The sequence below is a fragment of the Narcine bancroftii genome, chromosome 2, assembly GCF_036971445.1.
Source record: "Narcine bancroftii isolate sNarBan1 chromosome 2, sNarBan1.hap1, whole genome shotgun sequence".
Taxonomy (NCBI): Eukaryota; Metazoa; Chordata; class Chondrichthyes; order Torpediniformes; family Narcinidae; genus Narcine; species Narcine bancroftii.
In genome coordinates, this window is record NC_091470.1 from 14,757,418 (window position 1) to 14,773,911 (window position 16,494).

The 16,494-nt window shown below is 46.0% G+C and overlaps 1 protein-coding gene across 6 annotated transcripts in view; it reads right to left on the reverse strand.

Annotated features, from left to right (window-relative positions):
- tdp1 (tyrosyl-DNA phosphodiesterase 1) overlaps positions 1-16,494 on the reverse strand; it is an 83,768-nt gene that overhangs the window by 36,286 nt on the left and 30,988 nt on the right. For all 6 annotated transcript variants that reach the window (XM_069915913.1, XM_069915907.1, XM_069915908.1 and 3 more), the window contains 4 exons: positions 11,254-11,302; positions 9,838-9,904; positions 6,614-6,721; positions 4,536-4,638 (listed from right to left, as the gene is read on the reverse strand). In XM_069915913.1, the coding sequence (XP_069772014.1) occupies positions 4,536-4,638; positions 6,614-6,721; positions 9,838-9,904; positions 11,254-11,302 (327 nt within the window). The remainder of the gene's footprint in view (positions 1-4,535; positions 4,639-6,613; positions 6,722-9,837; positions 9,905-11,253; positions 11,303-16,494) is intronic.

Sequence of the window (16,494 nt, forward strand, 5' to 3'; positions counted from 1 at the left end):
AAGTTTATGAGGCAAGGTTCGCAGAGCTGGGACTTTTCACTTTGGAGCATAAAGGGATGAGAGGAGACTTGATCGAGGTCTACAAGATTATGAGAGGCATAGATAGGGTGGACAGCCAGCACCTGTTTCCCAGGGCAGGATTAGTAATAACTAGAGGACATGAGTACAAAGTTAAGGAAGGGAGGTTTAGGGGAGACATCAAGGGTAAGTTTTTAAACATGGAGAGTTGTGGTGGAAGGAGTGGGCTGGAAGCTGAAACATTAGGGGCATTTAAGAGACAGATTCATAGATGGAAGAAAAATAGAGGGTTATGGGGTGGAGAGGGTATACGGGTCAGTACAACCTCGAGGGGCAAAGGGCCTGTACTGTGCTATATTGTTGTATGATCTATGATCCACAACTAGTCTTGTCGAAAACAGTTAGCGCAACCCTGTTATAGCCTCAGTGACCTGGGTACAAATCCGGTGCTGTAAGGAGTTTGTACCAGTGTCTGCGTGGGTCTCTTCCTGGTGCTCCAGCTTCCTCCCACCCTCCAAAAACACACAGGACTTGTAGGTTAATTGTGGTATTTTGGCAACGTGGGCTCATGGGCTGGAAGGGCCTGTTACTGTGCTGTCAAAATTAGAATCAGAATTTATTGTCATGAACACATCTCAAAGTTTGTTGTTTTGCAGCAGCTGTCACAGTGCAAAGATTTATATAAACCACCTTACCAAATAAATAAAAAATAGTGCAAGAAAAAGTCGAAGTGAGGCAGGGTCTGTGGTTCAGGAATCTGATGGCGGAGGGGAAGCTGTCCTTGTGCCACTGGGTGCTCGTCTCCAGGGTCCTATACTTTTTTCCTGATGGCAGCAGAATGAAGAGGGCATGACCTGGGTGGTGGGGGTCCTTGCTTTCTTAATACCCTGCCTCTTGCAATAGTCCTCGATGGAGTGGTCTGGTGCCTGTGACGTCGCAGGCTGAGTTAACAACCCTCTGGAGTTTTTTCTTGTCCTGAGCGTTGGCATCTCTGTACCAGGCAGTGATGCAACAAATTACGATGCTCTCCAAGGTACACTTGTAGAAGTTTACGAGAGACTTCTCAAACTTCCACAAAGTATAGCCTTCTTCGTGATTGCATCAACATGGAGGTTCCAGAACAGATCTTTGGAGATGTTGACACCCAGGAATTTGAAGTGGTTGACTCTCCCCACTGCTGAGCCCTCGATGAGGACTGGCTCGTGTCTCCTGATTTCCTCCCAAAGTCCACAATCATCTCCTTGGTTTTGCTAAGGTTGGGTGCAAGATTGTGGTTGTGACACCACTCAACTAGCTCATCCATCCTTATTGCTGTAGACAGCCTGGCCACATGGTTCTGGGTATAGTGAGTAGAGCAGTGGGCTAACACGCATCCTTGGGGTGCGCCTGAGTTGATTGTCAGTGAAGAGGAGATGTTTCCAATTCGTACTGACTGTGGTCTTCCGATAAGGAAGCCAGTTGTAGAGGAGGGGGTGCTGTATGTCTAAATTTGAAAAAAAAATGTAAACTGGCAGCAGTAAGTAGCTCATTAGAGATTAAATATCACTTAACGGCAACTTCCATCACTTACTGAAGTTTAACCATGTCACTTAGCTGAATTGAATTTGCCAAAAGGATTGACTTGGGCAATTTTCCGTGTTGGGATAAATGCCAGTTTAGTATCTGAATGGAGCTCTTCATGTGAATCAGGAAAGTCTGCAGGCACTGAGAATGTAGTAAAAACACAGAAGTGCTGGAGGAACTCAGCACACCTCGCAGCGTCCTAAAAGGTACGAGGTAAAAGCAGGCAGGTGGCCGAATTAAAATGGCTGGAGGAGAAGGGAAGAAAGGGCAGGGGCACAGGCCAATGGGCAAAGGTGATAATGTTAATGCCATCCTGTTTCCTTCTCCTCAGCCTTTTAATTCAGGCTCCTGCCTGTTTTTAACTCACATCTTGAAGAAGGGTTCAGGCCCGAAACATCGGTTATATATCTTCACCTCTTATGGACCTTGCTGGACCTGTTATGTTCCTCCAGCATTTCTGTTTTTTAGAGCAGAGCTCTTTTCCTGGCTTGTTCTCAAACACAGGTCCTCAGTACCGCAACCTGGTTGAAGACTGGACCTGCAGAGTTGGCGGCTGTTTGCAGAGCGCCCACGCTCTGTTCAAAGTGGCCGTCTCAATCTCCTGGATACAGATCGTCTCGCTTCACTCCCATTCCTCTAACAGCCAAGGGCCCCTCCACTATCAGAGTGAGGAAAAACGCAAATGAGGGGAGCAGCATGTCTGATTCTGCCAGGGTTGTTGACCGCCCAAAGGCGGGAACATTGAATTTTTCCAATTTTAGATGAAGCCTGTGTCCCCCCACCCTCTCTTTCTCTGATTCACTCCTGCCCCCCCCCCAGCCCTTTTCATTCCCCTTCCCATTCCTCATCCCAACCACCTCTAACCGTACACTAGATCCCCACCTCCTTCAGGACCCATCTATCCCTCAGCTCTCTCTAATGGCACCTATGATCTCTGTGGTCATGTTCTTTGTTAGATTCCAGAACTGGTAGCTTTTCAATCCAGCAACTAGCTACAACATGAACTCCTCTGTTTTATATTCAATGCCCCGCCCACTGAAGCCCAGCACACCAGATGCCTTCTTAACTTTTAAAAGCACACTGGATAATAGAAAAAATATCTACGCACATGGGTGCGCATACACGCACAACCCCCCCACCCCTTCCCCTTATGGACCTTGATGTCCATTAGCATTTTGCAATTAATGGGAGACAAGATTGATGAGCTTAAATATTCCAGGAGCCCCACATTATTGTAAAGGGAGGGTAAAAACAGAAAGGAGTTTGGAGGGAGTGCAGAAAGCTGACCTTGCTGAGTCACTGTGGCCACCTTTAATTCCAATTAGGTATCTAATACCTTCTCCTTTCAACAATAATTTCTGATGGATCTTCCATCATCCCCCGCCCTGAATTCTGCGTTGTGTTAGTTGAATTTATATCGACTGTTAGCATGTTTTACAACCCTGTGTAAGCAAGAATTTCAATACATCTGTACATTGTACTTGGGTATCTGACAATAACCTCCATGCACAGGTTGCTACTTTGATTCCGACTCTTTCCCTGGTTACACTCTTGCCTTTATGCATTGATGCAGTGCTTTGGGATTACTTTAACCTTGCCGGACACTATTATTTTGTGTCTCTTTTTTGCCCTCACGACTTTTTAAAGAGACCCTCTATACTTCTGTAGAGTCTCTAGGCGAGCCGTGAGATATGATATTTATGTTCTCTTTAACATCCCTTGTCATCTTTGGAAGTTGGCCCTACCTTGCATCATTACAAGAACACATTGGCCCTGAAATTCCTCCGCTTTATTCTTCAATTCATCCCACCTGTCACATACAGACTTCCCTGCCAGTCCGGTCTTGAAAAGTCCTGTCTAATCATGCTGAAGTTCTCCTTGCCCCAATCCAAGGTCTTAATTTTCAGCTTATCATCATTTTCCGTAACTCTTTTGAAACTTACAAAGTTATGGTTACCATCTCCAAAATGGTCACCCATGATATTCTCCCTTGCTGACATTCCTTCCTCACTTCTCCCTGGCTCAGTTCTCTCCCGTGATTGGTAAAAACTCAATCCTCTCATTTTCACATCAGGATTCTCACTCTTCTAAACTCCAGAAGAGACCTGACAAGTTTATTATCAAGATTCTTTTAATGCCATGTAACAGAACAGGACATGTAATATTACACAAAATTGCCTTCTGCCACAAGGCAGACGAAGAGTCGCCATAAGTGTAACCCGTTGCCCCTGAGAGGAAGGAGAAAGAGAAACAGAAGAGAATCCCTTCAGAAACACTCAGTGTCGGTGGCTCCCGCAGGCTCTGCGGCTGCACAGACCCCCATTCGATTCATCGGCAACATGAGCTCCAGATCCAAACCTCCAATACTATCAGGAAGCCTTCAGCACTCTTCGGGAGCCATTCTTGCCCTCATCATTTTCTCAAATCTTGATTTGAGAACCTCACCTGCAGCCCACAGGCTGTGCAGTACCTCCAACCGTGTCGCCTGCAGCCTGTCCCCCTCAGCCGCTGAGCCACTCGCTGGTCCGCTGACGTTATTCCCTCTGCTTCTCCTTCTCAACCTGAGTCGGGGGGCAGGCGGGGATCCTCCCCATTTATGGTGCCCTGCGCCAGTCCGCTGCTCCCCTGTGTCTGCAACCCCCTCGTGGTCCACTGCTCAGCACAGGCGTCTTGGTCACAGACCTCCACGATATAAAATAAATATCGCCTTTTGCAAATCGTACAATAGGTTACCTCTGCCCTCTCCCACCATTTCCACAATATGGTTCATTTTTATTTTTCTTGTAGAAATAGGATTCACATAAGAATCTCATGTTATCCACTGGCCCTCTCACATACCACGTCTTTATAAAGCAAACAGTCATGACGCAGGGTGGGGAGGTGAAGGAACTGACCGGGCAGCAAGAGTGAACAACTCACAGTGGCTATTTTCAGACCCAGGTAAATGAACTCACAAATGCCTCAGGCAGGTAGAGAACTCCCAGTTCATAGGATCGGATCATCAGCTGAAAGCCGTTTTTCTCCAGTGTTCCCCAGGCAGCCTTGGAGAGGTTGGCGCTGTTGTACAAAGCAGATGGAGAGGCGTCAGTCAAGTACTGGTGACTGGCTCGATGATCAGGTCAAGACTGGGGCTCTCGGCCGCCTCCAGAGGCCAAATGCAGCTTTGGTCTGCTTCACATCACCAGTTCACAGGCTCATCCCCTTCCTACGTTCTGTCTCTGCCTTCACTGCCTTCCAAGCACATTTCACAACATTCACTGGATCCAGAGGCCAAATCCAGACGAGAGTCATCACTTCAACAAAAATTCTCACTGCAACTGCAAATTCCTACAACGATCCCAAAATCAAATAGAACTGAGTGGGTGGAAGGGATGGGAGAGGAGAACATAGAACGTTACAACATAGTGCAGGTCTTTCGGCCTACGATGTTGACCGATGTAAACCGACTCCATGACAATCTAATCCTTCCCGACATCACACCCATAACCCTCTACTGTTCTGACATCCGTGTGCCTATCTAAGATCTTTTAAATGTCCCTATTGTGCCATCCTCTACCACCACCACTGGCAATGGATTCCAGGCACCCACCACTCTCTGTATAAAAAAAAACTTACTGTGACATCTCCCCTAAACTATCCTCCCCTCACTTTAAACAGACGTCCTCCGGTACTTGCTATTGTTGTCCCAGGGAAAAAGGTGCTGGCTGTCCACCCTGTCTCAGCTTCTCATAATCTTATAAAGGGAGTCCCCAGGTTACGAACGTCCAACTTACAGACAAGTTATGGTTATGAACAAATTGTATCCCCAATTCACGCATGCACATAAAGTTACCTCCCGAATGCCCCATCCGGTATGCAAGACATCGATGGAATTAGACAAAGGGTTAACTTTTAATCATCTTTTTTCCTATCTAAAATGTTTCTTTAATGGATTTTTTAAACAATACTACGACAAACAATTGACTAAGAACTGTATCTACCTGTTCCGACTGATCTACAAATTGGACTCATTCGTAACCCGGGGACTCTCTGTACACCGGTACGATGTCGCCTCTCATCCTTTGTCGCTTCAAAGCTCTGTCAACCTTGCTCTGTAAGACCACGTTCTTCAATCCAGACATACTTCTGGTGAATTGCCCCTGTGCCCTCTCTAAAAATTCCACATCCTTCCTGTAATGAGGTGACCAGTCACAAAATTGAATGCAATACTCCAAATGTGGTCCAACCAGGGTTTTATAGAGCTGCAACATTACCTCACAGCTCTTGAACTCAATCCCCAGTCTAATGAAGGCCTTCTTGACCTGCACGGCAACATGAACCAACTCTGCTAAGAATCCTGCCACCAACCATGTACTCCACCTTCAAGTTTGACCTTCCAAAATAAATCACCACAATTGTCTGGATTGAACTCCATCTGCCACTTCTCAGATTTCAGATTCAGATTTCAAATTTATTGTCACAGTTCATCCACATCACATACAGCCCCGAGATTCTTTTTACTGCGGGCGAGGCAGAACTTCCACTTAATGGAAGTGCAAAAAAAACTGTACACAAATAAAGAAATGTAAACACATGTAAACAAACTGTGCAATATGGAGAGAATTAAAAATAAGAGTCCTCAAATTGATTTGAGTTTGTTGTTGAGGAGTCTGATGGTGGAGGGGGAGCAGCTATTCCTGAACCTGGTGATATGAGTCTTGTGGCACCGAGACCTCTTTCCTGAAGTAGCAATGAGAAGAGAGTGTGTATTGGGTGGTGTAGAGTCCTTGCTGATTGCTGCTGCTCTCTGACGGCAGCGTTCCCTGTAGATGTTCTTGATGGTGGGGATGGTTTTGCCTGTGATGTCCTTGGCTGTGTCCACTACCTTTTTCAGGGGTTTACACTCAGGGGTGTTGGTGTCCCCGTACCAGACCAAGATGCAGCCGGTCAGCACACTTTCCATCACACCTCTGTAGAAATTTGCCAGGTTTTCTGGTTCTTTGCCCAGCACCTGACCTCTCTCCATAGCTGAATTAACCAAAGGATCTCTCACCTCGTAACAAGAAACCATGCGAGCTCTCTGAAATCCGGCGAGGCCCTCATGTACGTCTTGATGTGGGGCAGGGCACGGCTTCGACCTGTGAGCTCTGCAGACCACTTGCTGTGGAAAATAAACAAACGCAGATGGGGGAAAAAAAAAATCAACCATTGGCTTCAGAAACACTTGAACCAGAGATGTTTCCGAGCAGCAGAAGCCCAGGCCAACCACAGCCTTACAAGGAATACCGTGGAATCACAGTGCAACAGAGACGAGGGGAAACCGCTTCTCCCAGACAGCAGTGAATCTGTGGAATTCTCTGCCCCGGGACACAGTGGAGGCTGCACCAGGCAATCTAAAGTCAGACAGATTTCCGAATCATAGGGGAATTAGGGGTCATAAGGAACTGGCGGGCAGGTATGCGGAGCCGAGTCGGGGGCCGATCAGCTACTGAATGGCTTGACGGACCAGATGGCCGACTCCTGTCCCTATTTCTTGCGCAAATCTAAAAGAACCCCAGAAAAGGCTAGCAGCACTCAACAGGTTAGGTCGCATCTGTGGGAAAAGAGGCAGAACTAATGTTCAGGCCACAGTTGCTTTGCTCAGACCCAAAACTTTTGACTTTCTCTTCCCACAGATGTTGAATGACTTGCTGAATATTTCCAACATTTTGTGGTTTAGTTTAAAGCGACTACGCCTTTTTCCTTCCTAATTACTTTCTGTCCCTGCACATTAACTTTGATGAGTGTACAACACCATCCAGAATATTCTGAACATCAATTACCCTTTCAACCTCTCGTCATTCCATCTGTAGTTTTTCCCAAATAAACTGGATGATCTCACTTTTTTCCCCACTTTATATTCCAGTCGGTACATCTGTCCCAGATACTTAAGACTTTCTACCTCTCTATGAAGCCTCCATGACCTGTTGTCGGAAAGAGGATGTTAACAGGAAATTGCCAGCAGACTTGGATACTGTATATTCCATTGGCTCAGATTATGAACAGTTGTGGCCACAGCACCAACCACTGCAAGCACCCAACTTGAAAATGGCCCATTTACTCCAACACACCATCGCTCAATCTACATCAGATTACTGTCCCTTTTGAGTTCATACTCGTCCACAGCTCAATACGTTTCACGTACTTAAAAATATCAGAAACAATGTTCGTTTCTCCTTTACAGGAACAAATTTAATCTAAAGCATGCCATTTAGATGGGACTGTGCTTGGGTCGAGCACATGTGAGAGCACACGCATGAGAGAGTGCAAATGCGAGCGAAAGGGAGACGTGTTTAAATTTTATTTAAATCATGGTAGAAACTAATTCCAGCCATTTAAACCCATGCCGTCCAATTACACCCCAATTAACATGCAATCCCGTACATTTTGAAAGGTGGAGCACCAGGGTAAAACCATGCAGATATGGAGAGAACATACAAATTCCTTACAGACAGCGGCGGATTCGAACCCAGGACACTGGTGCTGTAACATCGTCACACTAACCCAGTGATTCTCAACCTTTTTCTTTCCACTCACTTTAAGTATTCCTTATGGTATAGGTGCTCTGTGATTAGTAAGGGATTGCTTAAGGTGGTATGTGGGTGGAAAGAAAAAGGTTGAAAACCACTATTTTAATTGTACCTCATGGACTCGTTATGTTCACAGTTTCATAACTCCAAAGGAAATGGGCCAATGGCCATTTTTCTCAAGCAAAATATCTCAGTAACAATTGGGTCTAGAGCAATGATTCTCAGCCTTCCCTTCCCACTCACATCCCACCTTAAGCAACCCCTTACAAATCACAGAGCACCGATGGCTGAGGGATTGGTTAAAGTGGGATGTGAGTGGAAAGAAAAAGGTTGAGAACCACTGGTCTAACCGCTATGCTAACAGGGCCACCCACATATAGACACAGACGCACACACAAGGCCTGCTTGTTCTGTAGTGAAAGCAAATGTTATGTGGGTTCTGACATCACTACCATTAGTGTATACAGAGCCGTTGTCATACCCACACTCCTGTTCGGCTCCGAATCATGGGTCCTCTACCGGCATCACCTACGGCTCCTAGAACACTTCCATCAGCGTTGTCTCCGCTTCATCCTCAACATTCATTGGAGCGACTTCATCCCTAACATCGAAGTACTCGAGATGGTAGAGGCTGACAGCATCGAATCCACGCTGTTGAAGATCCAACTGCGCTGGGTAGGTCACGTCTCCAGAATGGAGGACCATCGCCTTCCCAAGATCGTGTTATATGGCAAGCTCTCCACTGGCCACCGTGACAGAGGTGCACCAAAGAAGAGGTACAAGGACTGCCTAAAGAAATCTCTTGGTGCCTACCACATTGACCACCGCCAGTGGGATGATATCGCCTCAAACCGTGCATCTTGGCACCTCACAGTTCGGCGGGCAGCAATCTCCTTTGAAGAAGACCGCAGGGGTGGCGTGGGAGGAGGGGGGGGGGGGGAGAAAAAGTCACTGTATATGTGTGAAAAAGAAAAAGTGTATATCATGGCTAATGTGATTTATGGTGTGAAAAATAAAAAATTTTAAAAAAAAGAAGACCGCAGAGCCCACCTCACTGACAAAAGACAAAGGAGGAAAAACCCAACACCCAATCCCAACCAACCAATTTTCCCTTGCAACCTGCAACCTTGTCTGCCTGTCCTGCATCAGACTTGTCAGCCACAAATGAGCCTGCAGCAGACGTGGACGTTACCCCTCCATAGACCTTTGTCCGCGAAGCCAAGCCAGAGAATTTCATTTTACCAAAGGATTAAAAAAATAAATCTCATGGAGGAACTCTGTGGGTCGAAGCAGCATCAGTGGGCAAGAAATTGTCAATGTCTTGGGTCAAGACCTTTCATTGGGAGGCATCTCCCCTCTATGGATGCCTGCTTAATCTTCTGAGCTCCTCCAGCAGATGGTCTTCGTACCCTGGGTTCCAGCACTTGGAGTGCCCTGTTCCTCCCGTATTACCAGAGGGTGAAATGGCGGAGAAATTTAGGAGTGCTGGAGAAACTCAGCAGGTTGCACAACATCCACAGGAAGTAAAATGAAGTCGACGTTTTGGGCCTGAAACCTTCATCAGAAATTTGGAAAAGCAGGTGGCTGTCTGAAAATCAACTGCCGTTACGTCCAGTGGACACTGCTAAGTTTCTCCAGCACATTAATGTGCTGCACTCGACCCCAGCATCTCAGACTTTCTTGTCTAACGAGGTGAGGGTTCACTTACCTGAGGAATGAAGTCAGCCATGGTTGCTTCTGAGCAGTGTCAATTGCATACGGTAGAGAACCCCCACCTGTTGAGGAAAATTGGGGCTGTTAGCAGTTATATTGTCCACACGGCTTGAGGGTTGAGGAACAGGAAGAAAAACATTACATCAAAATTTTGCATGGACCACACCCATTTTTTTTTGTTACAATTACAAACCATTCTATCATTTTTCTAGCCCAGAGCAAAATGCGCAGTGCCGCGGCAAGGTGGTACAGCAGTCTCAAAAGCCCAGCAATCCTGACCCGTTGCAGGTGTGGAGTTTGCATGTTCCTCTTACATCCCAAAGATGGATGCGCCAGCAGGTTAACTGGATGCCATGTAAGCGGGAGTGGGCGTTGGGAATGAGCGCCAGTATAGATTAGATGGGCTGAATGGCCTCCACTTATACATGAACGTGAGAAGACTGCGGCTGTAACAGCCAGGTATCGGGACCGGGAAGGGCCTTGGATGCTGAAGGCTTCCTGATCGCATTGGAGGCCTGGATCTGGAGCCTGGGTTGCCGATGTCTTGAACTGGAGTCTGGGCGGCTGTAGAGACTATGGGAGCGCTGGAGGTGAATCAACAGACATTCAATGTCTTCTCTTTGTCCTATTGTTAGGGGCGCTGGGCAATGTTCAAGGCTGGGCAATGTTTAATGTAATGTTCCCTTACAGCAGGCAAATGTTGGGGCACATCACGTATAGAGTAAAGCAAAAAAGCCTGCAGATGCTGTGATTGTAGTAAAAGTACAATGAAATGCTGGAGGAACCCAACTGGTCTTTTCAGTGACCATAGGAGACAAAGAGTTATTGCGGACGTTTCGGGCCTGAGCCCTTCTCCAAGGAATAAGCAGAATGAGCCTGAAGCAGGAAATCTCAGAATTCAGACAGTGCCGGCTGGGGGAGGAATCCAGACCCACACAAGATGTTCATTGGATAGGATAAGAGGAGAGTGAGCATTTATCATGTCTGTGTGAAAGGAGACGGAAGGGAGAGGCAGCGTTGGGGGAAGGCGATGGGTGTGGAGTTTAACGAAAGCCAGAGAAGTCGAAATTAATGCCATCTGGTTGGATGATGCCCAGTCGGAAGATGAGGTGTTGTTCCTCCAATTTGCAGGTGGGCTCAGTGGACAAACATGTCAGCAAGGGAATGGAGCAGAGAATTGAAATGGTGACTATCATGTATATTATGTTTTCATGTATTGTTTATGTGACAATAAAAGGAACCTTGAACTTTTGAGAGAATTCCACATTTTTGGCACCTCAGCTGAAGAGATTTTTTCTCACATCCATCCCGTCTCGTGTGCAGCGCGGCACATGCCCATGGACTCAAGTGCATGCACAATACACACAGGTACCTGCTGACGACACGCATAGAGGTTGAAGCAAGGACTTACCTGGATAGCCTTCCAAACTTGTTCTGACGTTCTCAACAGTCGGATACACCTATTGAAAGAAGTTCCAATTAACACGGAACTTGGAGCGTAAAAATTTCCGTTTCAAATACAAACTATGCGAGGCTGTTCCCAATCAATTCAGCCGCCGCTGGGAGATGAAGGTGAAGGAAGTCACAGAAGACACAGGCGGCATGGTTCACATAGTGGTTAACACAACGCTGTTACAGCACCAGTGATCAGGATGGGGTTCGAATTCCGCGCTGTCTGTAAGGAGTTTGTATGTTCTCCCCATTGTCTGCGTGGGTTTCCCCTGGGAGGCCTCTGGTTTCCTCCCACCCTCCAAAATGCACCGGGGGTTATGGGTCAATTGGGTAGGATTGGGCGGCATGGGCCGAAGGGGACTGTTACTGCTCTGAATATCAAAACTTAAATTAAAAAAAAATAGGATAGAAGGCAGTACAAGTCCTTTGGCCAGATGTCTGCATGCTGACCTCCAGTTTGCTCCCTACACTGAACCCATTTACCAGGAGGCAATTCAAGTGCTCATCCAGATACTTGATTCGTTTATTGCAGTGAAAGACTAGTTTTGCGTGATGTCCAGGGAAGTCAACCTACACATAGTACATCAGGCAGCACAAAAAAAAGGCACAGGGACAATGTAACAATTAGAGCAGGGTGCAGTGTAGAAAAATTCTGATAGCGTTCGAGTGGAAAGACGAGAGTGTAAAACAGGATGAAGAGATGGAGCAGATCCCCAAAAGTTGCCACTTCATTAATGTTGTGCAAGTCCCTGCCTCCACCGTCTTTTTCCAGCGGTGTTCAAGGATGCAACCTCCCCTCTGGGTGAAAGAATTCTCAAATTGCCTCCAACCCCCCCCCCATTTTACCTAAGCCCCTCCAGTCATCTGCAACGGGGAAAGGTTTTGGACCCCCCCCCCACCCCCCATCTCTGTCCCTCTTCTCTTTTCTCTTTGTTTGCACTACTTTTTAAAAAAAAATGTAATTTATAGCAATTTTTGCACCTGTATTGTTGCCGATAAACAACGAATTTCGTGATACGTCCACGACAATAGATTCTGATTCTCATAATTTTGCATACCTCCTCAAACATTTTCGCTCCAGTGAAAACAAGCCGGATTACTGCAAGGAGTCAGAGTCCGACAATGTAGAAACAGGTCCGCAGGCTCAGCTTGTCCGCGCTGAACGATGTGTCCTCTTGTTCAAGACCCATACCCTTCCAATTCCATCCACATAGTTACTCAAGTGTTTCTTACAGGAAGCCAATATACCCACCTCCACCGCTATACCTTCATTGTGTTCCTCGTGCCCACCACCTTCTGAGTGAAGATCTGCTCCCCTCGCTCCCCTTCTAAATCCCAACTCCTCATCTTATAGTCGCACCCTCTCGCCTTAAATTCTTCTTCTCCAGGAAGCACACTGTCACTATTCTAAGCCCTTCGTGATTTAATAGACCTCAGTACAAGACCTCCTCTCAATCTTCTACACACTGAGGAAAACGGGTCTCAATTGTCCAGTCTCTTGCGATAACTTACCCAATCCTGGCAACAACTTTGTAAACCTCTTCTGTCCTCTTTCCAACTTTATAATATCCTTCCTAAGGATAGGCGACCAAATCTGCACACAATATTTCAAGTGTGAGCTCTCCAACACCTTGTATAACATCCAAGACCAATGAAGACAAACACCGCAAGTGCTCTCTTCACAGCTTTGTCTACCTGTGCTGCCAACTGTAAGCAGTGATGTTTCAGCTCAGGCAACACCCCAGTGAAGCTCCTCTGCACCTTCTCCCATGTAGTCCCATGCATTCTTTACCCCAGAACTACTCGCAATACCCCAGTGTCTCATGCTCTGACGCAGAATCATCGTGAGGGCTGAATTCTCACCTTCTGCATTGACTCTGTGGAGTTTGCACGTTTTTCCTGTGTGTTACCAAAGACTCCGGCAAATTTCTGCAAGTGCAGGTTGGAGAACTTTCTGAATGGTTGCATTACTGCCTGGTACAGAGGTGGCAATGCACAGGACAATTTAAAAAAAAACTACTGAGGGTTATAAACTCGGCCAACGCCACCATGCGCACTAGTCTTTACTCCATTAAGGACATCTACAAGAGGTGGTGTCTCAAAAAAGCAGCCTCTAACCTCAAGGGCCCTCTTAGCACATGGACAGCTTCTTCTCCCTCCGCCATCAGATTTCTGAACGGACAATGAATCACAAACACGGCCTCACTTTTTTTCCTCTTCATTTGCACTTACTTATTTATTTTTAAATAATGTATTAACAAAAAAGTAACTTACAATAATCTTTGCACCTGTAATGCTGCAAAACAATACATTTTGTGATACACGTTTGTGACAGTAAACCGAATTCAGATTCTGATCACATGGGCTTCCCCCGGGTGCTCCAATTTCCTGGTCGCTGTAAATTGTCCCTGGTGTTTGGACAAGGGTGAGACGATGAGGGGAGCGGAAAGGGAAATGAGATTAGTGGACAAGGGTAAATGAGTGCTCGAAGGTAGGTGAGACTCTGTGGCCCGGTTCAGTGCCGAACATCTACGGGGAAATCAGAAAGTATAAATAGGACATAAAGAATTATTATACTGCTCTCACACAAAGTCGCCAAGATAGTTATTAAGGAAAGTATCACGAGAGGGACCGAGTCTGACTGCAAATGCCAAATTCTGAATATACTCTGCAGTCAGGTGGGAGAGACAGAAGCTACTTCTCTACGGAAGGATTGGATAAGTACATGGATGGGAGGGGTTTGGAGGACTATAGTCCAGGTGCAAAGGGCTATGATCCAGGTGTAGGTCGATGGGACTAGATTGGCACAGAAAAGATGGACTAAATGGCTTGTTTCTATGCTGTTGAGTTCCTTGGCATCCAATTACAGCACAACCTACTGTGGATGCACAACACCTCTGGTCAGGAAGGTGCAGCATCACCTACGCTCCCCAAGGAGGCTGAGGAGGGCAAAGCCAATGCCCAGCATCCGAACAACATCCTACAGGAGCCCAATAGAGTGTGTCCTGACTGCATTATAGTGTGGTGTGGTAGTTGCAAAGCATCAGATCAGAGGCTGATTAAAGCTGTTTAGATCACTGGGATCTCCCTTCCTACTATTGACGATACCCACAGGGAACAGAGCTTAAGGAGGACTCAGAGAATCATTGAGGACCCTGACCATCCAGCCCGCAGTATCTTTGAGACACTACCATCAAGGGCATAAAAAAACCAGGACAGCTAGGCAGGGAAACAGCTTCTTCCCACAGGCGGTGAGACTGTTGGAAACTCTGAGAAACCCATAAATTATTTTTAAATATGCACTGTATATTTTGGCATATACGTCGACCAGCGTAAATGTCGACCCCCATTTTTCAGCCTCATTTTAAGGGTTTTATGGTATATCTGACATACAAGATGACCCCAGTTTTCTGGAGGTCTGAGTTGGCCCGTTGACTGGCGTTCAAGTTTACCCCCAAACATTGCGCGGATTGATCTGCTGGGCGTTGGCTGGAGGTGATTGCTATCATGGAGGATCCATCAACACTACGCAACTCATGATGAAAATATGAAGCGAGCTTTAAGTTGAAAGTAATAGAAATAGCCAAGAAAGCCAAAAACTGGGCTGCTGCAAGAAAATGTGATGTGCGTGAGAAGTTGGTAAGTGAAGAAAGAAGAGAGTTTTAAGAAAAGTACCAAAAAGGCGATGTTCTTTGAGAAAAGGAATCACTCGTTGGCCAGAGTTGGAAAATCACGTTGCAGAAAGTGTACGTGAACAGAGGCAAGATCGCTACAATCACTCAAAATCAAATAAGAACATTTGCACTGCAGTGGGCCAAGTCGCCCCCAGACTCAGTGATGATTCTGAGGCTACAGTTTCATGAACAGGGAAACTCTGCAGGACAATTGCACTGAAACTACCAAAAGATCTTGATCATAGGGATGTAAATTTTCACCAGTTTATTAAACACAACTGGCAAAAACACCAGTTTGCATTGGCAAATATCTGAAACATGGACGAATCCCCATGAATTTTGACGTGATAGGCAATAGAACAGTGGAATGGAAAGGTGTAAAAGCTTTGCAAACCAGAAGTACAGGCCCGTGAAAGGACCGGGTTTACCATGGTGTTGTCGTGCATGGCCGACGGGACAAAGTTAAGACCAATGGTAATCTTCAAATGCAAAAGTAAACTTAAAATAAAATTCACTGCAGGTATTTTTGTACGTTTATGAAAAAGGAAGAATGGATGAAAATGATGTAAAACTATGGATAGACAATGTGTGGAACAGGCAGCTGGACGGTTTATGCAAGAACTGAGTTTGCTGGTCTGGAAACTGAGTAGCGCTGAACTGAGAACACAAAGTATTTTAGCACGACATAAGACTTACGTGGCAGTTATCCCGGGTGGTTTGATGTCTCTATTGTGACCTCTCGATGTCTGCTTGAACAAGCCATTCAAAGACCACGTGCATGAGGAATGGAATACGTGGATGTCGAGTGCAGGAAAGTTGTTTACAAGGGGCGGGGAAATGCGTGGTGCATCACTTGATGTGCTGTGTAACTTCGCGCTCAAAGGAGGAGACAAAATTAAAGTAGAGACTGTGATAAAATCATTTAAAAAGTGCGGTATCTCTTGTGCAATTGATGGCATGGAAGATGACTTGCTATGGGACACTGACGATGAAGCAGAAGCCTCATCAGATACAGACTGGGACCCATATGGTGACTGTTTAAAGAGTGAGAGTATGGATATGCTGGCCGCCATCTTTGCCTCAGACGATGACAGCGAGAGTGATTTTGAAGAGTTATAAATGTGTTGCTGTTTTCAGACCATGATAGTGTTTTGAAGGATGCTAATTGTGTGGTTTTCAATAAAAATCTCAATGAAAATCTGTCACAATCATTTTTTTAAAAACTTTTCAAGGGTTGACGTACGCCGGATCAGCGCAGATTGGATTTTGAGCTGAATGTAAGGTCTCAAAAGTAAATCTGGCGCACAAGTCGACCCCCATTTTTTGAGAGATATTTTTGGGTTTCATGACTCGACTTATACGCCAAAATATACGGTATTTATTTTTGATCGCTGTGTATATGTCATTTGTGTAAGAGGTGTTCTGTGTGTCTGCACTATAGTCTGGAGATACGCTGCTTCATCGAGTTTTTAAATTTAAAAAATTTAGACATACAGCACGGTAGCAGGCCCTTTCAGCCCACAAGC